At 37.5% G+C, this 23,573-nt stretch overlaps 2 protein-coding genes, 1 long non-coding RNA gene and 1 other non-coding gene across 4 annotated transcripts in view; 3 read left to right on the forward strand and 1 right to left on the reverse strand.

The window, feature by feature from the left end:
* ENPEP (glutamyl aminopeptidase) overlaps positions 1-23,573 on the reverse strand; it is a 79,245-nt gene that overhangs the window by 45,753 nt on the left and 9,919 nt on the right. The window contains 6 exon segments of the mRNA NM_001038027.1: positions 1,009-1,143; positions 3,821-3,934; positions 4,114-4,268; positions 5,572-5,692; positions 17,352-17,483; positions 20,493-20,634. Coding sequence (NP_001033116.1) covers positions 1,009-1,143; positions 3,821-3,934; positions 4,114-4,268; positions 5,572-5,692; positions 17,352-17,483; positions 20,493-20,634 — 799 coding nt within the window.
* The window catches only part of LOC101902994 (uncharacterized), a 49,612-nt gene that overhangs the window by 4,339 nt on the left and 21,700 nt on the right, over positions 1-23,573 (forward strand). Inside the window, exons 2-5 of the long non-coding RNA XR_009494821.1 lie at positions 1,019-1,112; positions 8,407-8,528; positions 14,996-15,076; positions 15,406-17,414. This is a non-coding gene — a long non-coding RNA (uncharacterized lncRNA). The remainder of the gene's footprint in view (positions 1-1,018; positions 1,113-8,406; positions 8,529-14,995; positions 15,077-15,405; positions 17,415-23,573) is intronic.
* On the forward strand, positions 8,885-9,685 carry LOC104972669 (cytochrome c oxidase assembly factor 6 homolog). The gene has a single exon (XM_059887706.1). It carries the CDS (start codon positions 8,985-8,987, stop codon positions 9,222-9,224), a length of 240 nt encoding a protein of 79 aa, XP_059743689.1. The 5' UTR covers positions 8,885-8,984; the 3' UTR covers positions 9,225-9,685.
* Positions 10,760-10,831, forward strand: TRNAS-GGA (transfer RNA serine (anticodon GGA)). The gene has a single exon. It is a non-coding gene; the product is annotated as a tRNA-Ser (tRNA).

A 23,573-nucleotide genomic window follows, 5' to 3' on the forward strand; every position in this document is an offset into this window, starting at 1 on the left:
GTCATTTAATAAATATAAATGTCTCTCCATGAACTATTAGAATATACTATAAATAGATTCAAAGTTTTCATTTTAACTGAAAGATAAAAAGAATCATTGACAATGTAAAAGAAAAATGAATAAAGGAAGCCTAAAAATGCCATGAAAATATATGAGAGGGAAAGCCAAAAAATATGGTGCTGTACGCCTCAAATACTAATATATGGTATTTTTCACTCAAGCCAATTTTATCTACTATTCATTTTAATAATTATCATAGTTTGTCTTAAGTAAAACTTTGGGTATCTCCTAGAACAATAAAATGTATTAGTTTACAGAGGTTTTTGGACAACTTAGTATAGTTGGTAAACCATGAGAAGCTGAGGTAGAAAATTGACTAAAATATGCTGCATACAGCTGTGGAATATGTTTAGAGGAGAAGCTACAGGAGAAAAAGTTGAAAGAGAAAATGGGTAGCATGAAACTGCATCACTGTGGATTTTCAACACCTTTCATGGAATATTAATGGATAAAAATGCCCCATCTATGACATGCTAACAAAAGTCATTCATCTTTACATCTTATATGAAACTGGATGAAAGTAATTCCTTAAATGGACTTGGATTTAAATACTTACTGGAAGCACTCTACTAGAAAAGCTGTCCATGTATATGGCATTTCTCATTGACTACAGAAAAAGATTTATTGTCATTCAAATAATCAAATCAAATAATTTTAAGTTGGACGTTTAAAGTATAAATGTTCAGTTATCAGAATGAGAGCCATTTTAAGCAAAAGTGAAAAGAGAAACTTTAAAAAAAATCTGATTCAGAATTCTGTGACTATGACCAGCATTGATCATTTCCACTGAAAATTGCAAACTGTGGAATATTCAGCACTGGCATAAGCTCTACACTATTTCCCCAAACACATTAACATAATCTAACCATTCTTACCATTTTTAGGCATTTGCTAAGGAAAAAGCCATTAAACAGGAAGACATTCAAAACAGTGTCATATTTTCCCCACCTTACTATAGGAAATTCCATCAAAAACAGATGTTATTTCATCAGGAGTTGCTACAGTGACTACTATTGGGTGTGAAGACATCAAAGAATCATCCTCTTGCACAGGTAATACATCATCAAGTATCATCTGATCACGCTGAAATGACAATGAACCAAAGAAATATAGCACTTTATACTGGTTTATATATAAAAATATGTATGTAACACAGATTGACTCATGTTATTTAAAGGAAGCATTAGGTGTTCAAGTAATCATATTTTGCATTGATTTTTTTACACTGATTCCATTCCCTTCCCCTACATATAATTCCTTTGACTTTGCCCCTATATGGCTGGCCAAGAAGACACAAGCATTTATAAATTCTGTTTCTGCTATTTCTTTATGACTTTCAGACATGTGCCAAACTTTTCAGGCTCTGTTTCCATATCTGTGCAACAGGAATGATGGTATCACCTCACAAATTTGTCTGAGAAGTAAGGAAGAATATTGATTTGCCAAAAATGGATGTTTTAGGGGTCTTTTCTGCCAACTAATCATTGGAATTTGGATGATTCATTGTTGAAGAAAATACTAACTTTTGCATTAGTTCTAATAGTTACCTTCTCATTCCAACCCTAGGTTTTCACAGCAAAATAGAGTGGTTGAGAAGTCTAGCCCTATAGTCAAGCTTTGTGGATTCAAAGCTCATTTTTCTCGACATGTAAGCTTAAGTAATTTCCCTCACTCATTAAATAGGAGTAATGATGGCAGCTACTTTTCAGAAATGTGCAGAGGATTTGATGAGACAATGCATGCAAGCATTTGACATGGTACCTGGCACAGAGTGAAATCTTAGCACATTAGCTGCTATTATCATTTTGATTCTTAGTTAGAATCTGAAATCTAGCTCTAATAAACCACGACTAATAAAAAATCAAAAGCTTTATTGGTCTTACTTAATCAAAAAATATTTCCAAAAGGGAGGATGCTATATTAGTGTACATTTTCCAAGGTTGTGAATTCCATTTATAATAGGCAGGATACTATCATCAAATGATGACTGTCAATCAAGGTAATTTGATTTAAATTTTGATTTTTGTGCCCCTAAAATGTTTTGGTAAGAAGAAAGAATCTTATTCTCAATGTCAGTAAATTTGACTCTAGTCTTGGTCGTGTTACCAATTGTCTATGTAATATTGCAAACTTATATTACTTCCTGGGCATCAGAGTTTTCACCTGTGAAATGAGGCTCCGCTGTTGTGGTACTTAGCAAGCTTTCTTACAATGCATCTTTGTTCATCTATCCCTTCCACCACCAGACCCTAAATTGGGAGTGTTTATAAGGGCAGGAAGTGTGTGTGTTTTATTTAGTTTTGGGTCCTCTATAGTGTTCATTGAATGAAGAATGAATGAATGGATGAAGAATGAATGAGTTGGATGATATGATTACATTTCATTTAAGAACTGAGTACTAAATTCTTCTAATATTTAATTGGTGTTTTTGAAACATTAAAAATTAAATGTTAAAATATTACATATTATGCATAATATAGCAATATTAAAATGTTATAATTTCTTATATCTTGATATACAGAGGGTTACTTTATAAAAAGTAAAGGAGAAAATAACTTTTAATTTATATAGTTTAATTTCAACAAATTACAAAATCAGCATTTTTCAACATAAATGAATGGTCTTCAGCTAGGGGAATTTTGTCCCCTAGCTGACATATGAAAATATGTGGGGAAATTTTGGTTTTACAACTGGGATGGAGAGTTACTTGAATCTAGTAGATACAGGCCAGGGATGCTGCTAAATAGCCTACAATACACAGAACACCCTCACTACAAAGAAATATCTGGCCCTATAGTTCCAGATGAAAAATCCTGATGTAGATTAAATTTTAAGGAAGCAATTGTTGCAAATTAACTTTTTTAGTTTTTAAACCAGGTTATGCAAACTTAGACTTCAAGCATAAAACGGTCTTCTCATTCTGTCCAGGAGAGGGCAGTAGTCTACACAGTAGACAGCCTTGTGTAACTTCTTTCACATATCTACATGTTTATACTTTTATATATACAAACTGATAAGCATACGCTTCCCTGGTGGCTCAGATGGTAAAGCGTCTGCCTGCAATGTGGGAGACCCAGGTTTGATTCCTGGGTCGGGAAGATCCCCTGGAGATGCTTACACCATCTAAATACACTTGAAAACAGATATAGCTTTTCAGGAAAGCAGTATCTGTAGAGTTCATACAAGGCTCTGTAGGCGCTTTTAAGCCTACAAAATAGAGAACAATGTTCTTCTTTAATGGAAGAGAGAACGGACTCAGAGAGCGTATGTAACTTGCTCCAGGTCACATTCCCTGTAACACACCTTAAAATGACGCATCCAGGATTTAAGCCTGAGTCTAACTACTACGTTTATGTGCTTATCTCTTCGCCACATCATTTCAGCAAACTGTGTAAGGGAAGTCATTTTTAAAATTAGGCTTAGACGTTTTTCAAAGGGTTAGACCTACAGATACTTTCTTGAATACACAGTTCACATCGTTTAAGCTAGATATTTTTTCCTGCCTTGGCGTATGTTCTTGAATGACTCTACCAATGACATCCTAGGCTTGTGGTGTTCAGTTGCTCTCTAGTGCTTGGGTGTAGGCTCTGAGCATGGTATAGTCACGGGAGCCAGCTGGCTCCACCCCATCCTCCCAGTACAATTCCCAGTTCAGTACCGCACATGGTCCCTAACTCAGGGCCACTGTCATAGTCCAAAGTCTCCAGTCTGCTTGGCACGAGCATAATAGAGATTTGAAGTTTATGTGTTTCAAGCTCACCATTTGCCAGTCTTTTTCTGCATAGGCTACTCCCAGGTACTCAAAGAAGGAAGCAAATCCTTCATTTAGCCACAAGTCGTCCCACCATTCCATGGTCACAATATTTCCAAACCACTGCAATTATAAGCAATAAAGAGATAGTTAAATTCCCATGCCTGTGGTACAGAGGCTGAGAAATTTTCAATATAATAATTTGTTCATGTAAGTTTTGTAATGACACAGAAGTAGCAGACATCATACTCAGCATTTATTTCCTGCTTTATTTCTCCCTAGTTGATGCTAAGATTCTATACCTGATGCACAAGCTCATGGGCTATCACAGCAGCCACCCTCTGTTTGTTTGATGAGGCAGATTCATCAGGGTCATAAAGCAGGTTTGTTTCTCTGTAAGTGATGAGTCCCCAGTTCTCCATAGCCCCAGTGCCGAAATCTGGAATAGCAATTTTATCTATGGAAAAAGAGTCCAGTGAGAAATACATTCTTTCCATTTTGTTCATAACATTTCTTACCAAATTAAGTTCTTTAGATGAATGTTTTTTAACAGGCTAAAAATAATTTTTCAGAGTGAAAAACAATCATCTATTTGTATAAACTTTTTAGTCTTTAATGTGCTCAAAATTTCCATGGAACTTTTCCTGTTGACTCCAGAAATCAGTGTCTTTTATTTTTTAAGAATATGATTGGCATTGCTCTTTTCAAGTCCTCTATAATTTTATGTCTTCTGTTTCTTTCTGTATTTCATTTTTATTTGCTTTTTTCCCAAGCGTCTGTTTTGGAGGATATGCTGTAAGAAATAAATTGGTGAGAATTCCACTTTCCAGGTTATCAAGAGTGGTACAAGAGAAATAAACAGAAAAAGACTTTTAAATTAATGTGCTCAATATTTTATTAGATATTAAGCTGATTTTTGTGAAGTATTTCTCTTTCTGTCTCCTTCTCTGATAGTTGTGAAGCAATCAAAAGAAAGTGGGGAGGAGCTTTCACAAAGTTTTTCACAACCATAGCCATTCCCATGTAGAGAATTTGGCATTCCAATTGCTTTGCATTGGTAATTTATTAAAGTAAAGGCAGAAACAGAAAAAGAGAAAGTCAGTTGTTGGTGGTTGGTTTTTTTGTTATTGTCTTCATTTCATCCCTACAGTCATCTGTATGGGTGTTACATTTACAGTCTTTGCTGATACCGCCCAAACTTACTAATAAAGAGTTTCTGATTATAGCACTGTTTTTATTTTCAAAAGAAAACATGTTCCCCTATCCTTCATATTAGAAAAAATATTTATAGTAGGAGCACCAGTTCATTTTAACTGTTGGAGAATCTAGAATTAGTCTTGTACAATAATGGAAAGACTGGAAGTCCATAAGACTGACTTATGTATTTATCCCTATTATTTATTAACTCACTGATGGTAGAGAGGCAATGTAAGCTATTGGGATGGGTACTAATTTTGAAATCAACAAATCTAGGTTGTTCTTTCTGGCTCCACCATTATCAGTGTCTGTAGTTTAATCTTTATTTGGAAATAAAACACTGTACATTTATCAGGTAAGAAGAGAGAATAGACATTACTCTTGGAGGAATCCAGAATGAATCTTTCAGCATCCAGTAAATATTAGACAAAGAGTGTAGGCATATGATAAAAAGACTAACGAATAACCATTAACTCAGGATGCTAAAAGTGGAGGAAGTGAGTTAACTTAGGTGAAAACAAAGGCAATATTAAAAATAAGAAAATTAAAAAATTGGTTCTCACCTAATTTAGGAAGAGAATAACTCATACCAAAGTAGTCTTCAAAATAGTCAAACACACTTTTAGTTATGTTTGCAGCATATTCAGCTGTGTGCTTTTGCTCTGGCTGGACATATATAGTGAGCTATTAAAAAACAGAAAAATTCAGTGAAAATTCTTCATTTGGTAAAACACAAAAACTATGATACATGACATAGTAGAAAGAAGGTGGGCTTCGGAGCCAGACAAGTCTAATTGAATCCACGTTCTGCATGGCCTTGGGCAAATCACTTCACATCTCTGAGACTCGGGTGTAAAGGAGAAGAATACTGCCTAACTCACTGAGTAATTTCATCAAGGACTGTAAATAACGTAAGACACAATGGTTGGCATAGTGTATGATATATTTGTAAAATATTATTACTTTTTTTCCACTTAGAGCATATATTGTCATCTTAATATTTATGTATCTATGTATCTCTGTGTAATTTGTCTTTGAGGAAATAAGGCATATGATTTTTCTTATCTAAAGAGGCCTTACATACATGTTTTCCATTTATGCTTTTCTTTGCCACCAAATTACCCTTTTGATATTTTAACTGCTCTTCTCCCAGAGTCCAAAATACAGTGATTCAAAATTTTCTTAAGAGGGAGGCATCTTGATAAGCTACATCTCTAAATACCCAGGATATTATTTTATGCCATGACATAATTTATAAATCAAACCAAAGATAGACTTTTTACTCCCCAGTTCTAAGCATGTATAACCCAGAGTAGCCAGCACAATATTGGAGGAGAAAAACAATATTGAAAAATTGAAACTATCTGACTTCAAGACTTACTGTAATGCTACAGTAATCAAGACAACGTGGTATTAACAAAACAATAGAAAAATAGATCAGTACAACACAATAGAGAGCCTAGAAATAGACCCACACAAAAATAGTCAGCTGTAGTTTGACAGAGGAGTAAAGGCAATACATCAGAGCACAGATAGTCTCCAAGAAATGATGCTGGAATAACTGAATATCCACATGGAAAAAAGTGAATCCGGACACAGCCCTTACGCCCTTCACAAATATTAACTTAAAATTGATTGCACACCTAAATATAAAACTTCTTAAAGATAACATACAAAGTCTATCAATAGATGATGTTGGATATGAAGGTGATTTCTTAGCTTCAACAGCAAAGGCATCATCTATGAAAGGAAAACTGATCAGCTAGGCTTCGTTAAAAGTTTTGCTCTGTGAAAGGCAGTGTCAAGAGAATGAGAAGACAAGGCATCGACCGGGAGGAAATATTTATGAAAGGTCCACCTGATAATTAATTATTATCCAAAATATACAAAGAACTCTTAAAGCTCAACAAGAAGAAAGCAAACAACCTGATTTTAAAAAATGGGTCAAAGGCCTTAATGGACACCTCGTCAGGGAAGACATACATATGGCAAGTAAGTATGTGAAAAGCTGATTCATATCATATTCATCAAGGAGATGCAAATTAAAATAACAATGAGATACCACTACAAACTTACTAAAAAGCCAAAATTCAAAACACCGACAGCACCAAATACTGATGCGGATGTGGAAGAATAGGAACTCCTGTACGTTGCTGGTGAGAATGCAAAATAGTACAGCCGCTTTGGAAGACAGTTTTGGCAGTTTCTTATAAAATTAAACATACTTTTACCATATGGCCCAACAATTGTGCTCCTTTGTGTTTACCCAAAGGAGTTAAAACATACCTTGCACAAAAATGTTTATATCAGCATTAGTCATAATTGCCAAAACTTGGAAGCACCCAAGATGTCTCTCACATACCACATAAACTGTGAACAATGGAATATTATACAGTGCTAAAAAGAAACTAACTATGAAACCGTCACAGAAAAACAGTGAGGAACCTTAAATGCATATTTCTAAATGAAAGAAACCAATCTGAAAGGGCTACATACTGTATGATTCCAACTATATGACATTTTGGAAGAGTCAAAGCTATGGAGACAGTAAAGAGATCAGTGGTGGGCAGGCTGAGGGGTGAAGGGTGGAGAGATGAATAGGTAGAGCACAAATTTTTAAAGCAGTGAAAATACTCTGCATGATACAGTAATGTTGGATATTTGTTATTATACATTTGTCCAAATACATAGAATATACAACACCAAGAATGACCCGTAAGGTAAACTATGGACTTTGGGTATTATGATGGTTCGATATAGCTTCATCCTTGGTAGCAAATGTAGTGTTTGGAGGAGGCGTATTAATAATGAGGAAGGGTATGCATGTGTGGGAGCTGGTGGCGGGGGAGGTTATATAAAATCTTTGTACCTTCCTCTTCATTTAGTTGTAAACCTAAAACTGCTCTAAGAAAGCAGTCTTTTTAACAAAGTTTGTGAGGAATTCAAATGAACTGTATTTGTTGAACTTGAGGCCTGATTCTAAAACCTCAAATAAAGCAAAAGATGCAGTCATCTGGTAAGTTTAAGCCTGTCTACCTAACTAGAACTGGGGCCTCATCACTCTTTAATAAGGAAAAATGAAAAATTATGCCTACTCTTTTCCTTTTTTATTATTTCAAATGCATTGTTAGTTTTGCTCTTCTTTTAGGCTCACCCCTTTAGCCGTCTTTTCTTAGAAGTGAACAATTAGAAAGATCCAATAATTTAAGGGGTGAGTTTCTAAAATCATCTTAAATTACCAGTGGTTAGTGTTCTCCCAGATACTGGGTGATTAACATGCTTGCTTTATTTGCATAAAGTTGTATTCATCTTCATCTCCAAAGCCTACAAAGTTCACTCATTTATCATCCTTTCTTTTAAATTTCATTTTTATTTATTTTTAAGTTTTTGTTTTCCAGAAGAGGTGGTACATTTCCTTACTGCCACTGCCCTCCTGTTCTCTTTGTGAACAACGGCACGCGTTTTCCAAAATGTTAAGTAAAACCGAGGATCCCGTTGGTGGTCACTGAACAAAGCGAAGGTAATTGCCCCCTATGAAATCAAAACCATCATGTTCATATAGCATGACCATGTCATAAACTGAGATTCTCAGAATCCTTCACCGGTGAACTGATTAGTACGTCAGGACTTCCTCAGACTTTCTGTTCTCTTCTGTTAAAAAATTTCAGAAATGGTAGTTTCTCTTGACTCACTCTGCTGTCATCTACACACTCTGGACATTTATGTTCCCATAATATTTGGAGAGTGAAAGAGGGTTGAAAAAGAGGAAGAGGAGATAATAGGCAGGTCTCCCCGTTAGGTGGAGCAGTAGGGAGGAGAAAGGCTCTGTGGTTTTTCTGCCAGTATGTTCCTACTGCCCATGCTGGTAAATTGACTGTCTTCAATCAGAAGGCTTCTGAGACCCTCCTGGAACAGAACGGTAGCCCGTAAGGGTCATTCCAAGGCCAGCGAATTCACTAGCTTGAGCCCGTTAGGAATGGCAGCCCCATCTATGAAAGAAAGGCAGGCTTGTTGTGGAGCCCGCGATGAGTACTGGAAGTGTTTAGATGAGAACACAGAGGATGCTTCTAAGTGCAAGAAGTTAAGAAGCTCATTTGAATCAAGTTGTCCCCAACAGTGGATAAAATATTTTGATAAAAGAAGAGACTACTTAAAATTCAAAGAAAAATTTGAAGCAGGAGATTTCCAGCCTTCAAAAATGACTGCAAAGTCCTAGGCTGTTCCTGAACACTTCAGAAAGGTTGAAATTACTTTTTCTGGACATTCAAAAATACTTTGACTCTGGGACAATAGTAGTTTGAAAGATGGCAGACACCAAAACCTGTTTCATATATATGGTTCTTAATTTAAATGATCAAATAACAAGATTCCATTATTCAAAGTATGAAGAATTGAAATAAAATGATATGAAATATGCTTAATTTAGTAAATATATATTTTAAGAAAAAATTAAACGTAATTATAAAAAAAAAAAGAAGCCTTCTGAGACAATGTAATCAGGTTTTCCTTCCTCTCCATATTTCTCTTGTCAGCAGCAACAGGAATGCAGTGTCCTTTAATAGAGTTGTGTTCATGTAAATCCAATAAAAATAAAAGTAACACCTTCTTTTGTTTCTGAGAAACTCAGTATCACAGAGAAGTATATTCTGTCTTTACAGTCTTGCCAGTCTGCAGATCACCCGTGATTGATGACCTTTATTTTGATGCGTCATCTTTTGTGACCACAGAGATATGGTCATATTTGATCAACTTTGATCAACTGAGATAAGCAATTTGATCAACTGAGATAAGCAATCACAGAATATAAAGACATTAACCTTGTAAGAGTATTAGCCAGAGCATATCTGTGTGTCCTATCTGCTGTATATCACAAACATATTTTTATTTTAAAGAGTCCTTTCTGCAGGCTTTGGTAGGAGTAGCTAACTCCCCTCCACCATCTGCTAAGCCTCAGCACTTCTGTCATGACAAAGTTCAGTCAGTTACTCCCGAATTGTCATTGCTTTGTAATAAACTATTGTTCTAAGTTTACATGCTTGCTTCACTGAGAGGATTTTTTTTAAGCATGTGACTAGCCATATTGAAATAGCATGGGTGAGGAAGGAGATATGCATGTATATTCTTTCTTCTTAACTTCTAAAAAGTCACAATGCCTTTATTATTTAAAGATTTTATTAAAGGCTAAATATAAAGGTTTTATATTAGCTTAGTAACTATAACTATCTATGAAGTTTGTAAGTCTTCAAGAACCTACCTAACTTGAATGCATATATTTAGTTTTTAGATACTAAATCCTCTAAGTGGACTAAATTACTGAGATATACCACCATTGGATACTATTGGTGTAGTAGTGTTAATCGCTCAGTCGTGTCCGATTCTTTGTAACCCCATGGACTGTAGCCCACCAGGCTCCTCTGTCCATGGGATTTCCCAGGCAAAAATACTGGAGTGGGTTGCCATTTCCTTCTCCAGGGATCTTCCCAACCCAGGGATCAAACCTGGATCTCCTGCATTGCAGGCAGATTCTTTACCATTTGATCTACAGGGAAGACCTGTTGGATACTATTAGGCATAACTCAAAGCGCTGAATCTATTGAGCTAGCATCAGATGTAAAATCTATGCTTCCTGAAGCCTGGATGCAGTTGATTATTCTTTTGGGAGGTGTGCTTCATCTGTTTTATCAGTGTTGTTCTTGTTGCTTTTCTCTTATCACATGGGAAGCCTACCCAAGAAGGCTTTTAGAGGGGGCTTCCCTGGTGGCTCAGAGGTTAAAGTGTCTGCCTGGAATGCAGGAGGCCTGGGTTCAATCCCTGGGTTGGGAAGATTCCCTGGAGAAGGAAATGGCAACCCACTCCAGTACTCTTGCCTGGAGAATCCCATGGAGGGAGGAGCCTGGTGGGCTACAGTCCATGGGGTTGCAAAGAGTCGGACACAACTGACCGACTTCACGACACGACAGGAATTTGAGAGATGGACTTTGAGTCCACAAGAATTTATTCTAATTGGTTGCCGTTACTTCTTTTTTTTTTTTAATTTTTTTTTACTTTTTTTTACTTCTTTTATGTGTAATCATTATGGTTAATTATTAGTCTTACTGAGTACTTAAAAATTTCCAGGTAATGTGACACTTACCATGCACATCAATCCTATTAATCTGGCACTATTAATAATAATAATAATAAGTATAGTATTTCGCATCAGTAATGATATCTTTACTCCAATGCTTTCATTAGCCCAGTTTGCATGATTACAGAATCCAACGAGTTTTGAAAATCCAAAGTTTTTTTTTTAATATGTTCTCAGCAAATTAATTTGGTGGTATCATCTGACCTGAACTGAGAGAAATTTTTTAAAAATAACTTATTTTACTACAAAAGTATTGCTGTAGAAATACTACTATTTGATTATAAGGAGCTGCCCCAAGATCCCACTGCAGTTACTCAATAATACTCAATATGTGTACATATTTCTGAAAATTTCACAAATCTGAAAATTTCTGAATTCCAACATACAACTAATCACAAAGATTTTAGATAAGGATTGTAAACGTCTATCTCAAATTTTAGAGTTTGAAGAGTTTTGAAAGTAAACTTCCAGTTGTATGTATGAGGAAAATGTATACACAAGAAAAATTATGACAAAACGGCCACTAAACTTCAGCACAAAGTTTGTTTTTTACTATATTGTACTGCTTCTTTTCTCTACTCCTAAGAATGACGCCTGACTTTCCCGAGTTACAAAATAGAGACAACAACAGTACGTAACTAATAGTTGATATGAGCGTTAAATAAGCTACTGCATAAGCAATACTTGACATGTAATAGTTTTTATGTGTTCCATCAAGAACATTAGTATCATCAGAGATAATACATTGAATGATTATCCCCTGTAATTTTCCTTGTCCGTACTTCCTTGTATGTGGGATATCCACACTGTGGTACCCACATTACCATTAGGAATACTACAAGAATGAAGAGGGAAAAAATAAAATGTTAAGTTTTTGAAGTCCAGAATAGGCTTTTCACACCCACACAAATAAATCTGAAAGCCAAAACCTTTTGATTTGCAAGAGCCTGGTTGGAAAAGGCTTTAGCAATAAAAACAGAAGGCAAGAAAAAAAGTAAACCACAGAGTTTATGCTTTAACAATAGATCGGAAGGAGAGTGGAGGCAAGTCCAGAGGGCTGTGTGTCAATAAATGAGCACCCCAGGAGAGGGGTAGTAAGGTTGAAGGGGCAAGACTCTGGAAGGGTGTCTTAGAGTCTGAGATAAAGGCACCGAACTTGGAAAGACCATGTGAACAAAGAGGAATCAAACTGAACAGATGCTACTAGCCACTGCCACCTAGTCAGAAGTCCAGCCAGTGCCTGCCGGGTCCCCACCGCCACGCGTGAGCCCTGCAGGCTGCTGGGCCTGGGACCGTGTTTTTGTTGTCCTTGTCTGCTGAGTGTCTTCTCTGGACAGAGGTGACCCAATATCCAAGTTTGCCCAGAAATGTCCCGGGATTCTAAGTCTGTTGTTTATCTATTTACACCTCTTACCCCAGCATAATTAATAACACCTCTATTATTTATATTCTATAAATAATAAAATATTTGGTCACTCTACCCATTGACAACAGCCTGCCTTTCCACTGCCAATCATCCGTCAGACTTAGCGCCTGTTCATCTCTTGAGGTTTTTCCATCTTATCTGAATTGTCCCAAATAGACACACTCCTTTATGTGGCCCATGACTCTTGCAGAGCCCCCTGTTTCTGTGTTTTCTGTTTTAGAAGGTGAGATCTTTGGCACCAAAGGGATGGTGTGATCAAAGACCTTAAAACGCAGTTGGGTGATGGTGGACAGTGGTGACCACCTATGTTTCACATGTCCATTGAGGCACAGATGTCTTAGCATAGTTCACTCCCTTTAGGACCTAGCATACTATTTGTGCACATAGTAGGTGCTCAATAAAGACTGACAAAATGTGGGGGAACCTCAGTTTTATTATCAATGCTGATGTAGCCAGGATAAGAAAGAGAAAAGAATTTGGTATTGTTTTTAATTCTGTAAATGCATGTTTAAGTTAGTATTACTGGATGCCATCAATGTGTTTAATTTTATAACTTTGCATGTGTGCTAATTTGCTTCAGTCATGTCCAGCTCTTTGTGACCCTGTGGACTGTAGCCTGCCAGGTTCCTCTGTCCATGGGATTTTCCAGGCAAGAATACTGGAGTGGGTTGGTTGCCATGCCATTCTCCAGGGGATCTTCCCAACCCAGGGATCTAAGCCATGTCTCTTAGTCACCTGCATTGGCAGGTGGGTTCTTTACCACTAGCACCACCCGGGAAGCATGTCCTTCTAAATATTCTTCCAGCAGTAGATAGAAATTTGGGGAGGAGGAATACTTAGTAGAAAGGAATTGTGATATTTTGGTTCTTTTCAAGTTTTGGTTGTGATCCTGTTTTATCACAGGAATGTGACAAATTCTTCCTAAATTTTAGATTGTCCCTTATCCATCGATAAATTATTATAAATATGGAAAACCTTGGCTTGAAGTCTGGGTGACTTAGGACTATATTTTTGCTATGGCTTTGCAGTTTCAACGTGTATTCAGATTGTTGAGTCCCAGAGCTCAGCAGTCATGAGGTACTGTTTGAGAAACAGCCCAGCATCATCACTTAGGTTACACGGAACACTTACTGGCAGCTCACTTCTCATTCAAGTCAAAATTTGAGTAGTTTGATGCGTGGTGATTATCATGACTGCAGTAGAGTTTTTTTCCAAACAAATAACGTTAAAAAATCTAACTTCACAGAATCTTATATACTTCTTTGTTCATATTATTTTTGTAAATTTAAGAATAAGAATCATTAGCAATCTTCTGTGGCTTCCTGAATTAAATGCATTCTTTCAGGGAAGATTGATAGCCCTTAATTTAGAATAGTCCTTCCAGGAAAGAAATAAAAAAAAAAAAAAAAAAAACATTGAAATAAAAATGTTGTAATAATCAAACTCATTCTGAAAATGTACCACAAATAGCAAATATTTTTGAGAACATGGAGAAAAGAGAAGCGTTGTTCACTGTTGGTGGGAATGTAAGTTGGAGCAGCCACTGTGAAAAACAGTGTGGAGGTTCCTCAAAAAACTAAAGATAGGGTCACCATATGGCCAGCCATTACACTGCTGGGCATGCAGTCAAAGAAGACAAAAGCATTGATTCAAAAATACATACGCACCACAGTTTTCATAGTAGCTTATTTACAATAGCCAAGATATGGAAGCAAACTAAGTGGCCAGCAACAGATGAATGGAGAATGTGTGGTGTATGTAAAAGTGAAGTCGCTCAGTTGTGTCCGACTCTTTGCGACCCCATGGACGGTAGCCTACCAGGCTCCTCCATCCATGGGATTTGCCAGGCAAGAGTACTGGAGTGGGGTGCCATCACCTTCTCCGATATCTGTATCTGTATCTATATCTATATACAATGAAATACTACTCAGCCGAAAAGGAAAGAAATTTTGACATTTGCAACAACATGGATGGATTGGAGGGTATTATGCTTAGTGAAATGAGTCAGACAGAGGGAGACAAATACTATCTGATATCACTTACATGTGGAATCTGAAAAATGAAACAAATGTGAATATAAGAGAAAAGAAACAGACTCACAGATATAGAAAACAAATTAGTGGTTACCAGTGGGGAGAGAGAAAGAGGGAGGGGCAAAATATAGGTAGGGGATTAAATGGTACAAACAACTATATATAAAATAAATATTGTACAAACCCCAGGAATATAGCCAATATTTTATAATAACCACAGAGTATAACCTTTAAAATTATGAGTTGCTATGTTGTACATCTGAACTTTATATGGTATTATAAACCAACTATACCTCAATAAAAGTGTAATGCAACTGACAGTGACAAAAGGAAATATGCAGAGTTAAGTCTTTTGAACTACATTCCAAACTTGGTTACCTTTTTCCCTAACAATTTTTTAGGATTGGATCGCTAATCTTCATGAGCAACAAGGACATTTTAAACATAGTGAGTGGCTCAGGTACTAATATCTGCCATTACAGGTAAGCAATTAAGAAGAACATAGGCTTCGATTTGGTTTTTATTGATGTAAAGTAGTTCTTGCCAGAATGGTGACTTCAGTCAGGGTATTATAGAGTCTTGGATTGCACAGTGTAACCTGACTGTGAAAACAGGTGATACATGTTACCAGAATAATACTGTCAGAAGTGGAGTGGATAAGAACGGTTTTCTGATTTATGAAATTTCTACTAAAAATGTTGTATTACACAAAAACCAACTTCATTTGTTAGGGGGACCAGTAATATGGAGACTTTGGTTCTAGAGCATACAGCATATTAATGCTTTAATATACCCCTCCTTCTCCTGACAGACTTCCCTGGTGGCCCAGCAGTAAAGAATCCACCTGCCAATGCTGGGGACGTGGGTTCAATCCCTGGGTCGGGAAAATCCCCTGGAAGAAGAAGTGGTAACCCACTCCAGTATTCTTGCCTGGAGAATCCCATGGACAGAGGAGCCTGGTGGGCTACAGTCCCTGGGGTCGGAAAGAGTCAGACGGGACTTAGCAACTAAACAGGAACAACACTGCTCCTACCAAACAGAAATGATAGTTGCAAAATAAAAGTGGAAAGCCCACAAGACATATCGGGGCTTAAAACAACATAAGCATCTCCGTGGAGTGGATAAAAATACAGAGCAGTTGGCAGGAACTAAACCTATCGGCCTATTGGGCTCTGGGGTTTGGAAGGAATTCACAATGAGCTCCTGGGGGTTAGAGCCATGTCATGCTTTGAAAGTTATGTTCTTAAACTCTGACTACTATTTCTGATTGTTTTCTCATAGTTTTCTGTTTTTATTTTATGGTGGTCATATCTTCTTGAATCTCTGAGGGTAATAATTAAAGGTTGGGTGTGTGAGAATGTTTAATCTTTATGGTTTTTTTGGTTTCTAACTATTACTATTTATTCACACTGTGCTTGGCTGTTTATTTGTCTTGGATTTTTCTCTTTTATGTTGCTTGTTTTCCTCATATGTTGTTTGTCTTAGGTTGTCTGTTTAGCTATAAGAATGTAGTACTGTGAGAATAGTGTGGGTTCCCACTGATGTTACTTTTAAGTAGATAAAAGTGGTGTGGTTTTCTTGTAATTCTCTGTAGTGGGAAATTGTACTGGAGCATTTGTGCTTGGGTGTTAAGTGCTAGATTTCAATCTAGAGTGAATGGGTAGGGAGCCAGTCAAATGCCAAAGAAGCAGAATTTACCTTGGATTGACATTCACACTAGATGCCTTTAAGTTCTCCTGCAAGGTTCTGTTCAATTTTGAAGAAAAGAGTCCCACAGGTTTTTGCAGGAGGGAAAACTCTGGCTACCTGTCTTCTATAGATAGGATGGAAGAAGTACCTCTTCCCTCCGGTGACTGGTGAAGAGGTAAAGGTATTTTTCAGGATATCGTATTTCAGAAGGTTTACAGCAGAGTACACTGTTTGAAAAGAATTTGGAATTTGAGTCTCCACACTTGCTGGTTGTGTGATTTTGAGCAAATTACTTAAACTCATTATTTCAGTTTTCTCAATTGTAAAGTGGGAGTGATGGTTTCTTCCTTATAAAATTATATTACACAGAATAAAATGTTTCATATGTATAATATATAGCACAGAGGCAGACTAACCATTAGATAGCAAGTTTAGGCCATGAGCAGAATGGGGGCCTCCCAAAAGAGAAAAATAATTAGGTAATAATTAGGTAAAAGTATTTAGTATTTAATTTTTCAAGAGAAAATTATTAAGTTCATCATATTGATTTTTTTTTAAAAAAAGCTTATTTGTATTTTCTTACATTTTTAAGAAGATGCTTTTTGAGACCTCGCTGCTGTCTTATGTTGAATTACATATTGGGATGGCACCACAAACGTCTCAGTGCTTAGCTACTTGAAGGATATTCATCTACCTCTGATCTCCTCCTTTCCCTCTGGCCTCCATCTTGGACGCCACCCAAACACAGAAACCCAATCATTTTACTGAACTGAGCATGCTCAAATATTTAATACCTTTGTGCTGATATCCTTAGAAACTAGCTTTGGATTTATAGTGAATTTTCTCCTGAAATAATTCAAGGTCATTCATTCCTGTGGCTATTTTGTTTATTTTTCACCTGGGTCCTCTCAGCTTACATTTTTCTATATTGTTCAGTGTTTCATCAGACTCACAGACCTTAGTGACTAATGGGCTTTTCTAGTGTGGGGTTAAAAAAGACTGTTAAAAAAAAAGTAAACAATCACAAATGCATAGGTGGTAAATTTTAAAAAATATAATGGTACTCACAGGTATCCCCCTGTTTGATATTCTCGTTACAGAGTCAAACTGATGCACTGCAAAGCACACCAGGTAAGTACTCATGGGAACAGACTTCTGGAAAGTTGTCCGACTCCATGTATCATCCACTGACTCTTCTTTCTATTGAAAGCAAAAGATAATCTTTTATTTATAAAACGATCAATCATGGACAAGACAAACAAATAGTTACTCTAAACCTGGCTTTCCAGTGAGGAAAAAAAAGCTTGTCAGAGCTTAATGGTAGAAAGAAATTTTACCCCTAAATGGTGATGTTGAAAAGACTGGAGGAAAATTCATTTTATTTTTAGTACTGTGAGAGTGTGATTGAGCTATATACTGTATGAGGTTTTCTTAGGGAGAGATTCAACTTTGTGATATAAACTAGACAGGAGTTTATCTTTCTGCATTAAACACAAAATCCTGACCATAATATTTGAGCATGCACTATGACCCCTTAATGGAGAATAGGCTAGTGCTCACTCCAGTGTTCTTGCCTGGAGAATCCCAGGGATGAGGGAGCCTGGTGGGCTGTCATCTATGGGGTCGCACAGAGTTGGACATGACTGAAGCGACTTAGCAGCAGCAGCAGCACACAGGTCTTGCACACAGGAAGAACTAAGCAGGTATTTGCTAATATGACTACATGCAAGAGGGCAATAGCTGTGCCAGGCATAGCAGGAGGTCAGGATGTCTTTTCCATCTCTGGTTGTCTCCATCAGAGACCTAAGGTATGGTCACTAAAGTCACTGCCTTGGTTACCATGGAGAGAGAAGATTGTTTTACTTGCTGCAGCTACCAACTCCATCAGTCTGTTTTTCTGTCCATGCCACTTTGCCTTCCTCACTGCCAATCACCAGTCCTAATACTTCATCCATGAATACTTGCCTAATTCCTGCTGCCCATTGTGTAAACACTTCCACATGCCCTGCAGACACCCAGTGAGTCACTCTACAGTGGGAAGCTTTAGACAAGGATTAAGAGAGGGAGGCTGCATTAGAGCTTGATGTGCTTGTAGAGTGGAGAAGGCAATGGCACCCCACTCCAGTACTCTTGCCTGGAAAATCCCATGGACGGAGGAGCCTGGTGGGCTGCAGTCCATGGGGTCGCTAAGAGTCGGACACGACTGAGCAACTTCACTTTCCCTTTTCACTTTCATGCATTGGAGAAGGAAATCGCAACCCAGTCCAGTGTTCTTGCCTGGAGAATCCCAGGGATAGGGGAGCCTGGTGGGCTGCCATCTATGGGATCTCACAGAGTTGGACACCACTGAAGCGACTTAGCAGCAGCAGCAGCAGTGCTTGTATAGAAGAGTTGAAGCCCCAGCAGTTACTCTATGATAAAAACCTAGTAGCAATTCTGATCCCCTAAGGCTATTCACCCTCCTCCAGGGCTAGTTTCTGGAACTAGGTGAAGGTGAAGAAGTGTGTACTCAGCAAGACAAAAAGGTAAAAGTTTGCTTTCTTCCTCGTCCCACCCTCACTTTATCTGTTCCATGCCAAGAATCCTGACTGCATTGTACTCTGACCCAGTCGTCTGGATCAGTGTGTCCTTTGAGTTCATCTTTTCCTCTTTCTTCTCCAGTCAAAACCCCCAGTTGCCTAAGAGTCTGACACTAGAAGAAAATTTGATAAGCTTACATTAACCTTTTTAAGCTTACATTTACTTTTTAACCTTAAAGCTTTTGTTTGCTTTTTTGAGGAATATTTGTAATTAAAGAGGATGATTTCAGTGATCATATTTCAGATAGTGGATCAGAAAGATCCACGTTCTTTTCTGGTATCGGGTAGGTATCTGCTTTTCTGGTATTGGGTGCTGCTGCTGCTGCTAAGTCGCTTTAGTCATATCTGACTCTGTGCGACCCCATAGACAGCAGCCCACCAGACTCCCCGGTCCCTGGGATTCTCCAGGCAAGAATACTGGAGTGGGTTGCCATTTCCTTCTCCAATTTTGGTATTGGGTAGGTGACAATTATATCTAAGGATGAGCTTCACCCTTTTACATGTCAAAGATATAAGGCATAATTAACCTTAACCTTGAGGTAATGATACTGTGTTACCCAGTATAGGGTTGAGGAGCAGGAACAGAGGGAAGAGTCATGTTAATAATTATACAAACAGAATTTATGGTAGCCTGTTTTTTTTTTTTTTTTTTTTTTTACATTTAATGAGTACTTCTTGTTCACTAGAATACCTATGGGCATGGTGATCCCTGGAGTTGGTAGCTGTACTGCAACATTTAAGTGATGATTTTTTTGTAGAAGCCTGGTGGGCTACAGTCCATGGGATCTCGAAGAGTCGGACAGGACTGAGCGACTTCACTTCACTCACTTTTTTTGTAGAAACCAAGATGACTAGGCCCCTGAGTATTTTAAAATCTTTATTTCCATTCATTTGCCTTTAATTTGTCATGATTAGGGGATTCTTATTGGAGAAGGAAATGGCAACCCACTCCAGTATTCTTGCCTGGAGAATCCCAGGGACAGAGGAGCCTAGTGGGCTGCAGTCTATGGGATCGCACAGAGTCAGACATGACTGAAGCGACTTAACAGCAGCAGCAGCAGGCAATTCTTTCATTTAAGCAGAGCCTAGCTGACATATGTCTACTGTATCCATTCTTGCTTAGAAAACCCAACATGGTATTTTGACTAGATTGTAAAATCTTGAATTAAAGACTTCTAGTACTCAAAGCGGAGAAGGCACTGGCACCCCACTCCAGTACTCTTGCCTGGAAGATCCCATGGATGGAGGAGCCTGGTAGGCTGCAGTCCACGGGGTCGCTAGGAGTCGGACACGACTGAGCGACTTCACTTTCACTTTTCACCTTCATGCATTGGAGAAGGAAATGGCAACCCACTCCAGTGTTATTGTCTGGAGAATCCCAGGGATGGGGGAGCCTGGTGGGCTACCATCTCTGGGGTCACACAGAGTCAGACACGACTGAAGTGACTTAGCAGCAGCAGCAGTACTCAAAGACAAGAGGTTGCCCAAATGTATTTTCAAGCCTCTAAATAAGCTATTAGAGCACATTTATTTTAGAATTCAGTAGGTTCTCTCATAACAAATTAGGAAATTTACCTGATATTATAAACAAACTATCTGCATTAATTTTAAAAGAATTTAAAATACTCACCTCCACTGGCATATTCGAAAGCGCCTTATATTCTTTGGAGTGGACAATGGATATTGTATACGTTGCCTTTTTGTTGGGCTCATCAAAACAAGGGAAGGATTTCCTGGCATCTGTTGGTTCATGATCAGTGGCTGCTATGCTCCTTGGAAACAAACACACAAACAAAATATATGTTGCCTCTTCTGACAGCCTCTATTCTTATAGAAAACAATCAACTATGTAATCAACTCTTGCATTTCTTAAAGCAAGTGTCCATCCAGAAATCTATCAAATAGTTGTCAAAGTCTTTACTGGAATTTTTAGGTTAACAAATGAAAATTCAGAAACTGCTTTGGGCATTTTATATGAATAGTTAAGTATTTTGGTCCCAGAACTAAAAATCTGTGATGAGCAAAAATCAATCCAATTTATGTGCTATCATTCTTTCCATCCTACAGCTATCAAGTGACAAGTAGATAAACACAAAGCCAAACTCAAAGGCGTGCTTGTAGCTGTCCTTGTAAGTGTGAACAGCTGTGTTCTGTCATGGAGTAGAGGAGTATATTCTGGAGTCTACAGATCCTGTCCCTAATAGCACATTCTTTCTTACTTATGTTACACCAGGGACAAAACCCTTAGTTTCATTTCCATGCAAAGCAGTCCCTGAACAACCTCCCAGTGAAGCAACCTTTGGCCAGATTTAAAACCCTTTTTGGAAAGAGACAGTGTTCTTTTATGGCTCTAACTAGGCATATGCGTTATTAAACTAAAATGTTACTTTATAATCTTTCCATCATTTCAAAGTGGGACTATTTTTTTGAGTAATTGCTCAAAAAAAATCAATGAATATATACTTTTTATATGTAGTTATAGTACAGTAAGATTGTACATTTGCTCACTTGAAGACTAAGCAGAGTACAAAGTGTAAAATAGAAATGTTGACATATTCATTAATAATTTGTATAAGAAAAATATTTTGTGCTTCAGAATTCTCCAGGACTAATTGGAGGTATTTCATAGAGAATAACAAATTATTACATCCTTCATTCATCCAATAAATATTTGTTGAACCCACTCTTTCATATTCAGACACACACACATTTACCAGGTATCATTCTACGTACTGAGGAAATAACAAAGAATAGATAGACAAGGAGAGTGATAAGAGCTGTGTAGGAAATAAAACAAGGGAAGTGACAGAGAATGACCCAGGGAAAGTGGTGGGCAATATTAGGTAGAATAGTCAGGGACAGTCTCTTGCAGTAAGTGATGAGAAAACCCCAGATAGGTGAAGATTAAGGAAAATATGTTTCTTTATGAACAACAAGTGTATAGTTGCTAAAGTGGAAAAGAATTTACTGTGCTTGAGGACCTGAAAGATGTCCAGAGTAGCTGAAGTACAGGGAACTGGAGGGACTAAATGATCAGCAGAGGCCATGGTAAAAGTCTGCACTTTATTTGGATTCAAGGATGCAATATATACATAATTTATCTAAAAACTAATATGTCATAGGTCAACATTCATCTACAAGACATTAAAATATTTTTGAAGTTCCTTTAAAAACCCTCTGGATATAAAAATTACGTTAAAAACTTAGCCAAGAAAACTAATCTGTGAAAAATAAAACTGGAAAAAGGCTGTCTTTTGGGATACTATTGACTGACGGGGACAACTTTCTGGGATGATTGAAAAAAATCTATATTATGGGGTGTGATTAACAAAGATGTGTCCATTCCTCAAAATTCATTAAATTAGTTCCCATTAGATTTGTGCATTTAATATATATAAAATCTATCTTAAAATAACTGTAGATCAATATTCAGTTCCAGTAAGTAGATTTGGATTGTTGCAGTGATATGAATTAATGAAAAAACAAACTTTTCTGTGTTCTGAGCTTGAGCAAATGAAAAAAAAAAAAAAATGAAGATAACAGAAGGCAGGTTTCTCACTGTTGGGGAAGAGAGTTATAAATTTGTTTTAAAAAAGAAAGGAGACTAGACCTTGATACTGAACTGTAACTGAAGGATCTGTGTAAATTCAATGATTTTTTGGTAAATATGTAAATGGATATAAAAATATACAAGACATGTATTCCCTATCTTTGTCTGCTGAACAGGACTAGAAGAAATAACACACGTGTAGCAGTGAGCACTGGACAAGGAAATGGCAACCCACTCCATTGTTCTTGCCTGGAGAATCCCAGGGACGGGGAAGCCTGGTGGGCTTCCGTCTATGGGGTCGCACAGAGTTGGACACGACTGAAGCGACTTAGCAGTCGCAGCAGCAGTGAGCACAACTAGTTCCCCTTCAGTTCAGTTCAGTCTCTCAGTCGTGTCCGACTCTTTGTGACCCCTTACCACTCTCCAATAAAAGGAACCAGAACACGTCACAAAAATTATATCAATGCTGTGGTTTATGTTAAAAAATGTTCTGTACTTAAAAAATATATACTGAATGTGAAGAGGTAAAGAGAGACAATGTTGCAAATAGTCTAAAGAGAGAGACAGAGATGTGGGGCTGTGGGGAAGAGAAAATAGGACAAAAAGTAAACCATTGGTTGTGTTCCTACAATTCCTTGTATTATTGTTGTAACTTTCCTGTTAAGTTTAAAATTATTGCAAAACAGAAAGTTATCTAAAAAGTCCCAGTATTACTGATTAGTTTTTGTGATGATAACAGTTTAACTAGTCAATTGAAGTTTCTAACACCTGAGACTGTTAAGTGTTAGTGGCTCAGTCGTGCCCGACTCTTTGCGACCCCATGGACTGCAGCCCACCAGGCTCCTCTGTCCATGAGATTTTCCAGGCAAGGATACTGGAGTGGGTTGCCATTTCCTTCTCCAGGGGATTTTCCCAATCCAGGGATCGAACCTGGGTCTCCTGCACTGCAGGCGGATTCTTTACTGTCTGAGCTACAAGGGAAGCGTGAACCTCAAATACATCAGAACATATGGAAACCTATACACTTTCCCAGAGTACTGAGGGTTTATAATAAGATGCATTAGCTCCAACTCCACGTTTAGTCAGCTGCTTTTTTCTTCTGAATTCTTCTGGATTCTGATTTCTTTCTCAGACAAAAGAAAAGGAAAAGTTACCCTCTGC

Source organism: Bos taurus, chromosome 6 (assembly GCF_002263795.3).
Source record: "Bos taurus isolate L1 Dominette 01449 registration number 42190680 breed Hereford chromosome 6, ARS-UCD2.0, whole genome shotgun sequence".
In the NCBI taxonomy this organism is placed as follows: Eukaryota; Metazoa; Chordata; class Mammalia; order Artiodactyla; family Bovidae; genus Bos; species Bos taurus.

What these genes read in the sequence shown, in the direction of transcription:
- LOC104972669 (XM_059887706.1), top strand. Translation starts at nt 8,985, where the DNA reads ATGGCAGCCCCATCTATGAAAGAAAGGCAGGCTTGTTGTGGAGCCCGC.